Source organism: Pipistrellus kuhlii, unplaced genomic scaffold (genome assembly GCF_014108245.1).
Source record: "Pipistrellus kuhlii isolate mPipKuh1 unplaced genomic scaffold, mPipKuh1.p scaffold_m20_p_26, whole genome shotgun sequence".
Classification (NCBI taxonomy): Eukaryota; Metazoa; Chordata; class Mammalia; order Chiroptera; family Vespertilionidae; genus Pipistrellus; species Pipistrellus kuhlii.
In genome coordinates this window covers 6,751,786-6,764,831 of record NW_023425525.1, presented here as the reverse complement: position 1 = coordinate 6,764,831, position 13,046 = coordinate 6,751,786, and the positions used below count along the sequence as shown (strand labels likewise).

Here is a 13,046-nt window from a genome sequence, read left to right as displayed (position 1 = left end):
GAAATGTTCACAGGAAATTAAAGTTGGCAGAGGTTCATTTTACAAAATGGTAATACAGGGAAGCCATATTATTGAGCAGAAAAATATGCATTATAATATCTCATCATACTACCACCATCTAATAGGGATGATAATAACAGCTTTTTTTTTTTTTTTTTTTTTTTTAGTGTTGGCTATGGCCAGGCATGTCCTCAGTGCTTAGCCTGTATTGTCATTTATCCTTACAAAACCCACATATGAGGCAAGTACAAGTCATTTCCACTGTCAAGTAGGACTATTGAGGCAGAGAGTTTTAAAAACTTCTCAAGACTACCTCGTTAATAAGTACTGTGCAGGCATTTGATCCTGGGCAGTTTGGTTTCAGAGCTCTCATGCCGAACCCCTTTATCCCAGTGGCCGGCAAACTCATTAGTCACCAGAGCCAAATGTCACCAGGACAACAATTAAAATTTCTTTTGAGAGCCAAATTTTTTAAACTTAAACTTTTAACGCCACTTCTTCAAAATAAACTCGCCCAGGCATTGGTATTTTGTGGAAGAGCCACACTCAAGGGGCCAAAGAGCTGCATGTGGCTTGTGAGCCGCAGTTTGCCGACCACGGCTCTATCCCATACTTCGCACCGCATGGATGGAATTGATTCTTTTGCAGTGCACCAGCAACCTGAGGAGACAGAAAAAAAAGCTCAGATGTTTAATACCGAGTGAAACTTGGAAACCCAGAGAAACAAGCGGAACACTGCAAGCTGACTTTCACCTTAAACTTGCTTTTTCCTTTTTATATCCTCCAAGGCCACAGAAGGCAACACCCTGGACCCACCCAAGCTAGCCAGCATGATTAATGAAGACTCCTCTCACCCTGGAACTGAAACCCCTAAACTACATTCTCTTGGTAATGCTAGGGTGGGGGAAAAATACAGGTTTCTCCAAGGAAAATTTTCTGACTTAAACCTTAGAGCTATGTGGAGGAGCAAAAATAAATCTCAGAATTTTTGTAACCTGAAGACAGCTCATGGATTTACAGCTAGAATTCACACTAGCTGGATAGTCCGAAAAACATTAAACTGGGAATTAAAGTGGTACCCGGTTGGTAGTCCCAGCACCTAGCAGAGAAACAAATGCAATTTTTTTTGTGGAGGAACCCACTTTAATTTGACCATAAAGAACCCTCAGAGGGAATTTCTAAAATATATTAGCTCCCATTCAAAGACCTCAAAACATAGGAAAATAAATCATTGTGAATGAGAGTCAGCAGAATCAACCTGTGAACACTGCAGGTATTGAATTTATCCAGCACAACATATAAAATATGTTTTCTATGTTTAAAAGTGGAGGGAGAGATTGAAAGCATGTCCAAGGAGCAAGCTATTAAAATGACTAAGATATCCTGAGAAAGAAGAAAATATAAATTATGTAGATAAAATAGTAATTGAAATTTAAAGCTCAAAAGGCCGTTTAATGGCAGATTAGACAGAATTTAAGAGAGAATTAATAAACTGGAAGATAAAATTGAATAAACTGTTCAGAATGTATTACTATGGGACAAAAAGTTGGAAAGTATAGAAGAAAGGCTAAGAGACAAGGAGAATAGTGAATTTCTCAGAAATGATGAAAGATACCAGTCCACATATTCAAAGCACCCAGCAAATCCCAAATAAGATGAAAAATTTTAAAGAGGCCTATACTTAGCTAGTAAAACTACAGAACACCAGGACAAATAGGAGATTTAAGTAGTCAGAAACAATAAATGCAAGAATTGAGGGGATTTTTAAAAAAATTGTACATTAACTGCTCTGGCTGATATGGCTCAGTAGTTGGAATGTCATCCCATACACCTAAAGGTGGTGGGTTCAATTCCCAGTCAGGGCACATACCCAGGTTTTGGGTTAGATCCCTGGTTGGGGAGGATGTTTCCCTCAGTCTCTCTCTCTCCCTTTCTCTCTCTAAAATCAATTTTAAAAAAAGAAAGAAAAGGGAGAAACAATGGGCACTGCTTTTTTAAAAAAAACAACAGCAACAAAACAGGATCAACGAAGCCAAAAGTTGGTTCTTTGAAAGGGTTAATAGAGTTGACAGTCCTCTCTCAAGATTAATCAAGGAAAACAAAATGTGACGGTCAACATCCTCAATGAAGGGAAAACTCTACCGTCTAGTTAGGCAGACATTTAAATATAATAAAATAATATTTTGAACTAATTTAAGGTCAGAACATTTTAAATCTTAGGTGGAACAGACAAGCCCTTATTAAAAGTGACTTTCAAAGCTACCAGGGTAGCCTATAATCATTACAAAACCCTTCTCACAGTGAACACAAAATACCAGGCCCAGGTGTTTGTACCGCATAGCGTGGTGAGGAGTAAACGAGATCACGCATAGCAGGTGCTTTGATAGGACTTGTCACAATAATGAACGCTTGGTCCGCGTTAGCTCTTATCATTCCCAGTGGTCGGCAAACTGTGGCTCTGTTGACTAATGAGTTTGCTGACCAATGACATAGACTCTCGATTCCAATAATTACAGGCTGTTGTTGTTCCTTGTGATTAAGCCCCTATCTCAGTGGTCAGCAAACTCATTAGTCAACAGAGCGGCAAACCACGGCTTAAGAATCACATGTGGCTCTCGAGCGCAGTTTGCTGACCACTGCCCTAGGCTCATTTGTGGGCTCTCTCTCAGCCTGTACTGAGATCTAGGGTCTAGAAACCTCATACAGGCAGACACATAGGTTAGAGCCACAGAAGTACTTGTAAAATCATCAGGTTGGAATCTTCCTTTGGCTACCAATTCATTCTTTAGCGAGTATTTTGTTGTTGTTTTTTACCAAGAAGTGGGTCTCTGATAACACCCTCTTTACCGAATGGCAATCGCTGGGCTTTCCATTCACTTCAGTGAGGAGGGCCACAGACACTGATTCCCTAGGAACCAGCTTTCATTGTACTTCCTATGGTTGAGAAATTGAGAAAAATAGCCACGTTAGTGTGCATTCTTTCTCAGGTGGTCCAGAACAAATGTAGTGACTTAACGTTTTTGCATGTTCTAGGATAGCAGCTCAAAAATCTCATCCCTTGGAGACACAAAGCATTTTTATAGGTGTTTATCCATAAAATGTAGTATGAATTGTCCTCGTGTTAGAGATGGGTGTGTCTCCGAAGGTCATGGTCAGTGACTGAGGCGTCATGGAGATGAGGCAGGCAGACTGGGGAATGTGCTTCGGGAGCACACTCGGGGACCGGGCTGTGCGCTGGGAATCGCTGAGATGCGGGGGACAAAGAGAGGGGGAGCACTCAGCCACCCTGGCTATTGCCAAAGAGTAACCTGAGCCCCATTCGAGGTGAAAGCTGGGGACCTCTCCTTATTTCCTAAGCTGTGTTTGCTTTCCACTTAATCCGCCGGTTTAGCTCTTGTGACACGTGTGGACATGATTCTTATGGGGAGAAATGTTTGGAATGATTTATTCTCCTGTGAAATTTCATGCTCACATTCAGATAATGCATCCAGTCCAGCTCAAACAGGCTGTTTTTTGTGGTGTGTGGGTTTTTTTTTGTTGGTTTTTTTTTTCCTCAAATAGTACAAGAAATGAAGCTGCCTTTGGTGTATCATTGCCCTTTGCGTCTTGCAGTTAATTTTTATAAATTAAAGACACGCACTCCCAGGAGCCCCATCCACCATGGCGCTGGTCTCCACTGTCATGTTCGCGTGCTGGGAACTGTCTCCTTCCGCTAATTAACTTGCCTCCTTTTACTAATTAGTGCTCATTTTGCTTTATTGCATGCTCCTTTTTTCTTTTTTTTTTCTTTTTAAGAGAGACTCTCTAAATCATACTTCCTCTGCCCCTTTATCATCTGCCCTTCAGTGGCTCAGGAGGTCTTTATGGAGCCCTTACTTGCAAAGCAGAGCTGGAGGCTTCCGAGGCCACTGTGACGGATGGGCCTCTGCTCACACAGAAAGGAAGCCAGAAGGGGCGGGCGGGCAGGGGATGCACACACCTTTGTGGTACGTGGCTCTCTGAGAATTCAGAGGGAAGAGGAGGTGACTGTCCGGAGCTGGGAGGCCTTGGGCGGGTTAGTTGACATCTCTGAACTCTAGTTTCCTGGTCTAGACGGTGGGGCTTATGTCATACATATTGTAAGGGCATTTTCGGGACTAGAAATGACTCAGATAAAGCATAGTGTGTGGGGAACAAGCTCTCAGGGCTGTGCCTACTGTGTGCCAGCACTGTGTCAAGTGCATGGGGTAGGTGAGTGAGTAAAACAAAGCGCCTGCCTTGGTGGAGCTTACTCCAGTGGCATTGAGAGGTTATTAACAAATGCATAGCAAACACGTGTTGGTTGGTTTACTATTGTGTTGTCCGCTTGGAGGACTCTGGAAAGGGAGAGATGGATGGCTAGGGTTTTAACAGCCCGAGATGGGAATGTGAGCAGGGATGAAGGGAGGGGAGATGAACTAACATGCACAATAGGGACATCACAGGATGGACTCCAGTGACCACTGAGTGTATGGGGTCAGACCTGGGCGCGGGGTGCAAGTGCCAGGCTGGGTTCCATAGGCAGTCATAAACTGTGGAGAGCCGTTGGGGATGTGTAAGATGGGGTGTGGCGTCACCAGATCTGGACTTTGGGCAGTCTTAACATGTTAGTGATGCAGAAAGGGAACTGGCAAGGTGAAGGGTTGGAATTGGGAAAGGTCAGGTCACTCATTGCAAAAGTTGAGTGAAGGGAGTGAATTGGAGCCCCCTTGTTATTTACTAAGTCTAGATTAGGAACTTTTAAAATAATGTTTAACACTCTTGTTGACATAAAATGCACAGATCCTAAGTGTACCCATTCATTTTCACAAATTTGTATTGCACGTATACCCATGTGAACACCATCTAGATCGAGATAGAGAACAGGTCCAGTGCCTTTTTGGGGGGATTTCTAACCCAGAGTGCAATGTGGACACCATTCGCTGTACCTGTTCCAGGGGAGGATGGTGTACCAGCCCACAGAGTAAACCCTCCCCCAACCTCCCCCCCCCCTGCCAGCCCCTTCTCAGCCTCCTTCCTTCCCCAGCAGCTGGCTGCTGTGTTACTGTTACCAGCAGCAGGAAGAAAGGCAGACGGTGTCTCTGAGTCTGCACCTCCTCTGAGCTGACTTTCTAAGTGGGCCGCTGGAAGCACATTTTCCCTAATGGCCCCAAGCATAAGAGGATCACAGTTTATACCAAACCCTGGGGTTCTGAAAGGGAAAACAGTGGGGATATTTACCAGTTGCTTTACTGTGGCCAGAACATCCCAGACAAGCCACAAACAGAGATCTTGTCAGCCAGTGAACGAGGGGAGGGGTCAGTAGGTGTGGGCAGGGGCCCTCCAGGTCAGTGCCGTTTGCCAAACTAGTTGAAGCACGTTCCCTTTGTGTGCAGGAAGGGGGTCCCATTTTTGTTCCATTTGCTGATAACGGCACTGCTACATGCTAGCTCCATACTGTACGTTAGTTGTTAGAAAACACTGGGATTGGTCCAGTGTAAAAGGGTAGGTTCTTAAGGCTGCATTTCTGCAACTTCTGTTAACTATTGTGTGGTCAGTCTTATACCAAAGCAAACAGGACAGGCATTCTGTCTGCCATAAAGGGGTTTGATTGAGCATCAGAGTGGCATTTTGTTCTAGAGATCTATTGGGCAGTCTTGTTCCTACGTTTGCATGCCTGCCACTGCTGACCTGGACCCTTCAAAGTGGTTGAGATGACAAACTTAATGTGATGTATTTTTTTTTTGCCGCCATAGAAACCAAATAGTCTCCATACTTGTCACTGTTTCTTTGGGGGAAAAGGATTTCTCAACTTTGAGAGTGTCCTTTATGCTAAGACTGGGAGTCTTAGCATGATTTTTGCCCGTTTGATTTTTAACATCTTGACTGATAAGCATATCAAGTAATCTGAAATAGCACGAGGCTACCTGTTGCTTTTCCCACCTTGTGACACTGGAGAGATGATGGTTAGTTTGTTAAATGCTCTTACAGTTCCTCCTGAGCCAGAAGGCTTTGTCATTTCCAAAGGAGGCTGAAGAAACCACTTGCAGGCCAGGGCTTGGCGAGTAAATGACAAAGCTATATGCCATCCTCACGTTTCCTTTGCACTGATGGAAAGTGACAGTGTCAACAGGGATTACTTTCTTCCCAAAGTTTTTATAGTGGATTTTTATGCCTACATTTCAATTATCAAATTATCAAATTGATTCCAGAAACTCAAATAAAATGAAGATGAAGTAGAGATGAAAAGGCACGCGGTTTCCTTGGTAATATTCCATTTAGGGGAAGGGGGTGGGCACCCAATTTTTAATACGAGCAGTTTACAACCACTCATGGTTAAATGGTTTATAGGATTCTTTGTAACAAAAGGTGGTCTAATTACCAAGGAGGAGAGAATAACATAGCCATGTTATTTACAATGTGTGACTTGCTTAAATTATGATCCTGTTAACTATACAAATATGACGAAAAGCAGAAACATCCGAGCAAATTAAACATTTTGGCTTTTTATTAATGATCTTGAATATAGGAGGTGTGCACAAGGTTAATTTTCTCCCCTTTAAACATCACATGAGGCCTGCCCTTGGGGTGAACCTGCAGTTTCAGAGATTCAGGGAACCAACTTCTAAACAAAACAAAACAGAAATGAGAGCACATTTTCTATTCCATTGGACCACACCAGTGTTTAGGTTCTACCACTACGCCACATGGTAGGGATTCTGATGTCCGTCTAGATCAATGTGAGGTGTGATTTCCTTCCTTGTGGTTTTTCTTTTAGTCTGAGTTGCTGGTTGACTTTAATTGTTCTTACTTGCAGTCTTTAAATATTGATGGACTGTGTCATTTACAGCACTGTTTTGTGGCATTGACCTTTGTAGGGAGCTTGTGTATGAATCCTAGGACATTTTCTAAGCTGTAGTGTAGGTGGGAGGGTGAGCTTGTTGGGGAGATGTGTTAGTTAAAAGTGAAAACAGAAGAAGAATACAGTATGCAAAAGGGGCTGGAAAATCAGTATTCAGAAGCCAGTTTGCAAGAAAAAGGTGCAGAAATCTACTAAATTAGAGAAATTATTTATAGGGAGCACCTATATTCATTTCAAATATAACTAGTTTGTTTAAAAAAAAAAAAAAAAAAAAACAAGCAGCACAGTTTCAGAAATTTCCCAGAGAATTAATAACAAAAGAAAACATATAGGAAATACTGGTATCTCCATTAACAAACTTGCTTTAATGAGAGTATTGATACACAACACGAAGAGAACACATTCTTTCAGTCTGGCACAAAAATGGAGTATGGGTCAGACCACAAGAAGACTACATCTCAAAACATATGCACCATGAGTAGGCCAGGTTCTTCAAACAAGATGCAATGATTCTAGTTGTTAGCAACAAGACAGCGTTCCCCTAGTATAACAACCTGGAAATTTACAAATATTTGACCCTTGAACAATGTGGGTTTGAACAGCATGGATCCACATATACACAGATTTTTTTTTTTTTTTCAGTAAGTACTGTAACTGAATGTGCTCTTACGTGTGACTTACTTAATAACTTTTTCTTTTCTCTCGCTTACTTTATCATAAGAATACAGTATATAATGCATAAACATACAAAATATGCGCTAATTTGCCATTTATGGTCTTGGTAAGGCTTCTGATCAACAGTAGGCTATTAGTAGTTAAGTTTGGGGACAGTCAAAAGTTACATGTGGTTGGGCCCTGGCCAGTGTGACTGAGTTGGTTGGAGATATAACCAAAGGTTCACAAGCATTTTCTTTTTCTTTTTTTTAAATATATTTTTTATTGATTTCAGAGAGGAAGGGAGAGGGTGAGAGAGAGAAACATCAATGATGAGAGAGAATCATTGATCGGCTGCCTCCTGCCCACCTCCCACTGGGGATGTGCCCACAACCAAGGTACATGCCCTTGACTAGAATTGAACCTAGGACCTTTCAGTCTGCAGGCCGACCCTCTATCCACCGAGCCAAACCAGTTAGGGCCACAAGCATTTTCTATGCATCAATCTTTTTAGTTCTAACAATTATAAATTATCAAAGTTGAATCAAAAAGGAACACAGGAATAAAAAATAATCATAGAGGGAAATTACTCTTCCATCCATTCATTTGTCCGTCTAGCCATCCAACCTTCCATTTCCATCCTAACCAACTGTCTAATTCTTTTTGAAAAGGAGCCATCTGCCCTCCCTATTAAATACCAGGTACAGATTTTGTTCCTGATGATTTGTATGCCCCCAAAGCACAGAGAAAGACAGGAAGCATCCCGGTTTCTTCTACAGATGAGCATAATAAGTCTTGTTACCTATACCAGACAAAAATATGACCAAAAAATATAGAACCACCTCACTTATCAATATAAGTGCAAACCACTTGCAGTAAAATACCAAAAGAATAACACACCATATTTTACTTTTGGCCTAGGAGGGTATGGGTAGTCCCATATTAAGAATGCAGTGTAATTCATTCAGTTTATAGAATAAAATGCTAAATGTGATAAACATCAGAAGCAATTGGTGAAAAGCAATAAAACTGCAGTAAAAGTGATTCATCATTAAAATATCAGTCAACAAAAATGAGTATTTTTCCCATATGATAGCATTAACCACATATACAGTATTATGGAAAATGTGATAACCTCTCACATTTGCATCACTATCTATTAGAAATGAAAAAAATATATACATAAGATAAACAATTGAGCTTCAGTAAAGTAAAACACAGAGATGTTGATAAATAGATTCTTTCCACTCCTGGTTAGGAACTTAATATTCTAAAATAAGTTTTCTCCAAATTAATATAACATGTATGATGGCAATGACATTCCAATAGAATTTCTTTTTAAATCTTGACAAGTTGCTCCTAAAAATCATACAAAATGATAAATAAGCAGCAATGGCTAATAAATATATTTAAAAGAAATAATTTTGGGGAATTTGGAATGCTGGACTCTAAAACCTGCTATAAATAGGTCCATAAGAATATATGACAAAGATAAAACTTTCAGTAGGAAAGGATGGAATAGTTAATATATAGTGTTAAGTCAACCGTCAATCCCTTGGGGAAAAATACATATTTTAGATCCCTGTTTAATGCCACACACTATATTTCAAATCTATAAAATTCTAGAAGAAAATAAAGCAATATATTTTTATAGTCATGGAGAAGGCCTTTACTAGTAAAAGCATGACAAGAACTCCTGAAGTCTTAAAATGTTTAACAAATTCAGTTTCATGAAATTGTAGTGAAAGAAACTATAAATTATAAAATTATAAAGGATGGATAGCCAACTGGAAGAATATAGATGAAGCATATGTAACAAATGACTAATATTCAGGATTTATAGACAGTGCTCACATATTAGTATGGAAAGAGAATGGAATAGAAAAGTGTGGAGAGGATGTGACCAATCACATACAAAATGCAAATAAATATCAAAATACCTTCAATGTCAATTACCATCAGGGAAAAGCCACTATTGGATTCCACTGTCATCTAAGGTTGCCAAAAGTGGAAATGACTGAGAAAGCCCAGTGTGTGGGAAGGTGTGTCAGGGCATTCGCATGCATCCTTCCAGAAGGCTACATCTCTCCAAACATACAGCATGCCTACTTCTCACCTCCAAGTTCTGCTACACGAAGAAATTCAGCACACAATGTTTAGGATAAAACTTGAGGACAGCCTAAATCCCTCCCTAAGGGAACAGGTTAAATAAAATTTGGAGTATTCAGTGTATATACTACCAGGCAGCCATTAAACCAAAACAAAACTAATTTTGTATAATTCGACATGAATAGATGCCTTGTGTCAGCATAATGGTTAAAAGTCCAGGTCTGGAATAGACCTGTCATGTACAAGTGGGGTGACCTTGAGCAAATTAACGATTTTATTTAATTTTTATTAAATATATTTTATTGTTTTTTTACAGAGAAGAATGGAGAAGGATAAAGAGTTAAAAACATCGATGAGAGAGAAACATTGATCAGTTGCCTCCCACACACCCCTACCGGGGATGTGCCCGCAACCAAGGTACATGCCCTTGACTGGAATCAAACCTGGGACTCTTCAGTCCACAGGCTGATGCTCTATCCACTGAACCAAACCGGTTAGGGCTGTCTAAGGATTTTAAGCCTCAGGTTGCCCATCTGTAAAAATGGGGATGTTTGTAATACTTTCTAAGGATTTGGTGGGAAGTGGATGGGATACTTCATGTGTCATGCTGGGCGCAGTGGTAAGCACTCAATAAGAGGCAGCTGTAAATTGTGGTGCAGACAGCCAGGAGTTTGAAGAAGTTAGAGAAGGTTGTCACAGCGCTTGTTGGCATTAACCTGGGAGAGGCAGCAGGAGTTCACAGATAGTCACTTTCTCACTTTACACTTCTTTTGGTTTGGGTAAATGAAAAGGTGTTGTTGTTTTTTCACTTTTTAAAAATTGGCAAATGCTGTTTTGTGGTTTTTAAAGCTGAGGGGGGGAAATTTTTTTTTAATCCACATGTACTGTGAAATGTCCCTAACAGCCTCAGCCTCACCACTGTTCCCACTCTAATTTTACTATTAGCAGTTCAGTCTGTGCGGCGGTCACTAAGCTACCAGGTATTTCTTGTTCTGATTATAATCACACACAGACACACACACACACACAAACACACCCCCACCCCGCCTAAAGGCTGGATAACCCGGAGTACAGGAATAGTAGCAGAGAAAGTTTCATCTTGGCTCAGCAGAGCTTTCCTCCAAGTCTCCCTCAGAAAGGTTGTTTTGTTGTTTTGTTTTGTTTTGTTTTGTTTTGTTTTGTTTTTTCCCCTGGCAGCTTCCCCTTCATTTGTCATTCAGGGCTGACTTGCAGGAAAGTCAGATCCTGGCAGAGGAAAACACTTTGGGATTTTTGGGAACATGGGCTTGGGGGCACCTAGCCAATCCGCCACATTTCTGTAGACACACTCCGGCTGGCTGGCCTCTTCCTCCCACCCCCACCAGCTGCCCCCCACCTTCTTTAAAGAGGCAGAGCAAATGAATTTCTTTTATGTCCCCTTAATTTTCACCTTCCTCTTTATCCTCTCAGCCTTTCTCCTTCCTTCCTTTCCACCCCTTAGGCGAGGCACTGGTCTCACCTCATTCAGACTTTAAGAGGCTGGTGACCCCTGGTGTCAACATTTCATCTCTTTCAGACAATTGAACTTCTTAAAGGAAAAGCTGAAACTAAGTTCCTGAGAATAATACGCCAGCCAGTTGGGTTTCAAATAATGCTGGGGCAGTGCTTTGCGCCCGCCCCTGTGGTTATAATGTCTCTTAATCTGTACCTCCCTTCCCCCTTCCCCGGCCCCAGCAATTACGTGGTGTGTAGAGACCTAGGCATTCTGTGGTGATTATAACCTTTCTGGTTGTACTGCCACAGTTAGTATCACCAATAAATGACATCGCTTTTCATTACCATAGCAGCCTCCAGCCATAGATTCAGAAAGGTCAATTTTAATTAAAAACCAAAGAAAAATACATTTTGTGGGCATTTTTTTCCTTTTTTCTTAGAGGAGGTTACTAGCTTTCTTTGTAACTCCTGCTATCTTGCTGAACTTGCAGAGATGCGGACAGACCTAAAATTCTCTTAGCAGATCGCACCCTCAGCTAGGACAGTGCGGATACTTTGGAGAAAGGGGCACTCTCGTCCTTGTGTCCAGTCTCCGCTGGGGAGTGTCCCATGTGGGACTGACACATCCCAGTAAATTACTCTCCAAACGTTAGAGCAGAAGAGCTGTTAGATGGTCATCTTAGTGCAACTCCAATTTTGCAAATAATGTTGAGGATTAAAGGCTTTGCTTGACTTTGTCCATTTCTAGCAAACCTGGGCTAAGGCTGCTCAGTCACTCGCTATGACGTGCACAGACCACCAGGGGGCAGACACTTTGATGGGTAGGTTGGCTTGCTGCTGGAATCTGGCTGATCAGGACTGAGTGAAATGGCTGGACACACCCTGGAGCCCTCCCCCAGCTGGCCAACCTCCTGCGTCCCTCCCTGGCCCTAGTTGTGCACTGGTGGGGTCCCATGGCCTGGCCTGCATCCTCTTACAATCTGGGGCCCCTCGGGGGATGTCGGAGAGCCGGTTTTGGCCAGATCCCACAAGCCAGGCCAAGGGAGCCACCCCACTAGTGCACGAATCCATGTGCCAGGCCTCTGGTTTTACTAGTATATAAGTGGAATCATACAAAATGTGGCCTTTTGTGTTTGCCTTCTTTCAATTAAATCTTTCAAGGTTCATTCACATTATAGCATGTATCAGTACTTCACTCCTGCCTGTGCCTGAATAACTTTCCATTGTATGACTATACCACCTTCAGTTTTTTCATCAGTTGATGGACATCATCTGGGTTGTTTACACTTTGGGGCTATTGTGGAAAATGCTGCTGAACACCTGTTTTCCATTATCTTGGGTCTATCCCTAAGAGTAGAATTGCCCGTCATATGTGAATTCTATGGCTCTAACTTCCTGAGAATCTGTGTTTCCCAGTAGCCGTGCAATATTTTTAAAGCAAAGTTTAACTGACACTGTTTCTTAAGGCAAACACTGAGCCATGTGCCAGGCTGTGATAACTCAGAGATGAGTAAAAAGCAGCCCCCGTTAACAGGCAGAGATATGTCCAAAAATATTGCTGGGCTTCACCTTGTGCAGGTGGGAGGTATAAGGCTTAAGGGAGGGCAGCTCAAACTCTGACTGACTCTCAGGGGAGGTGGACTTGAGCTGAACATTGGAGGCGGTAGGTCACATGGGGAGAGACAGCCTCACAGCGCTTAGGATTTTGCATTCAAAGAGCACATCTTGTGGGGTAAAGAGGGCTAATGGTCCACCATTAGCAGGCAGCCATCCTTTATAGAAGGCCATCTGCTAGCCAGATTGTCAGTTTCCTAGTTTCTTCATTACCCACTTAGCTCCCCTTCTCAAGGTGAACCCTTATTCATTACCCCAATGTATTCCTCGTGATACTCTGGTCTTTTGCAGCAGTTTTATATCCCTCTTCTATTTCTGTAGGATTCTAGTACCCCAG

General features: G+C 41.9%; 1 protein-coding gene across 3 annotated transcripts in view; it reads left to right on the top strand.

Annotated features, from left to right (window-relative positions):
* JAZF1 (JAZF zinc finger 1) overlaps positions 1 to 13,046 on the top strand; it is a 281,117-nt gene that overhangs the window by 105,531 nt on the left and 162,540 nt on the right. Inside the window, exon 1 of one of the 3 annotated variants that reach the window (XM_036453902.2) lies at positions 754 to 888. The exons of the other annotated variants lie outside the window; for them this stretch is intronic. Coding sequence (XP_036309795.1) covers positions 831 to 888 — 58 coding nt within the window. The 5' untranslated portion in view covers positions 754 to 830. Of the gene's footprint in view, positions 1 to 753; positions 889 to 13,046 lie in introns of those variants that run through there. 3 annotated transcript variants of the gene reach the window in all.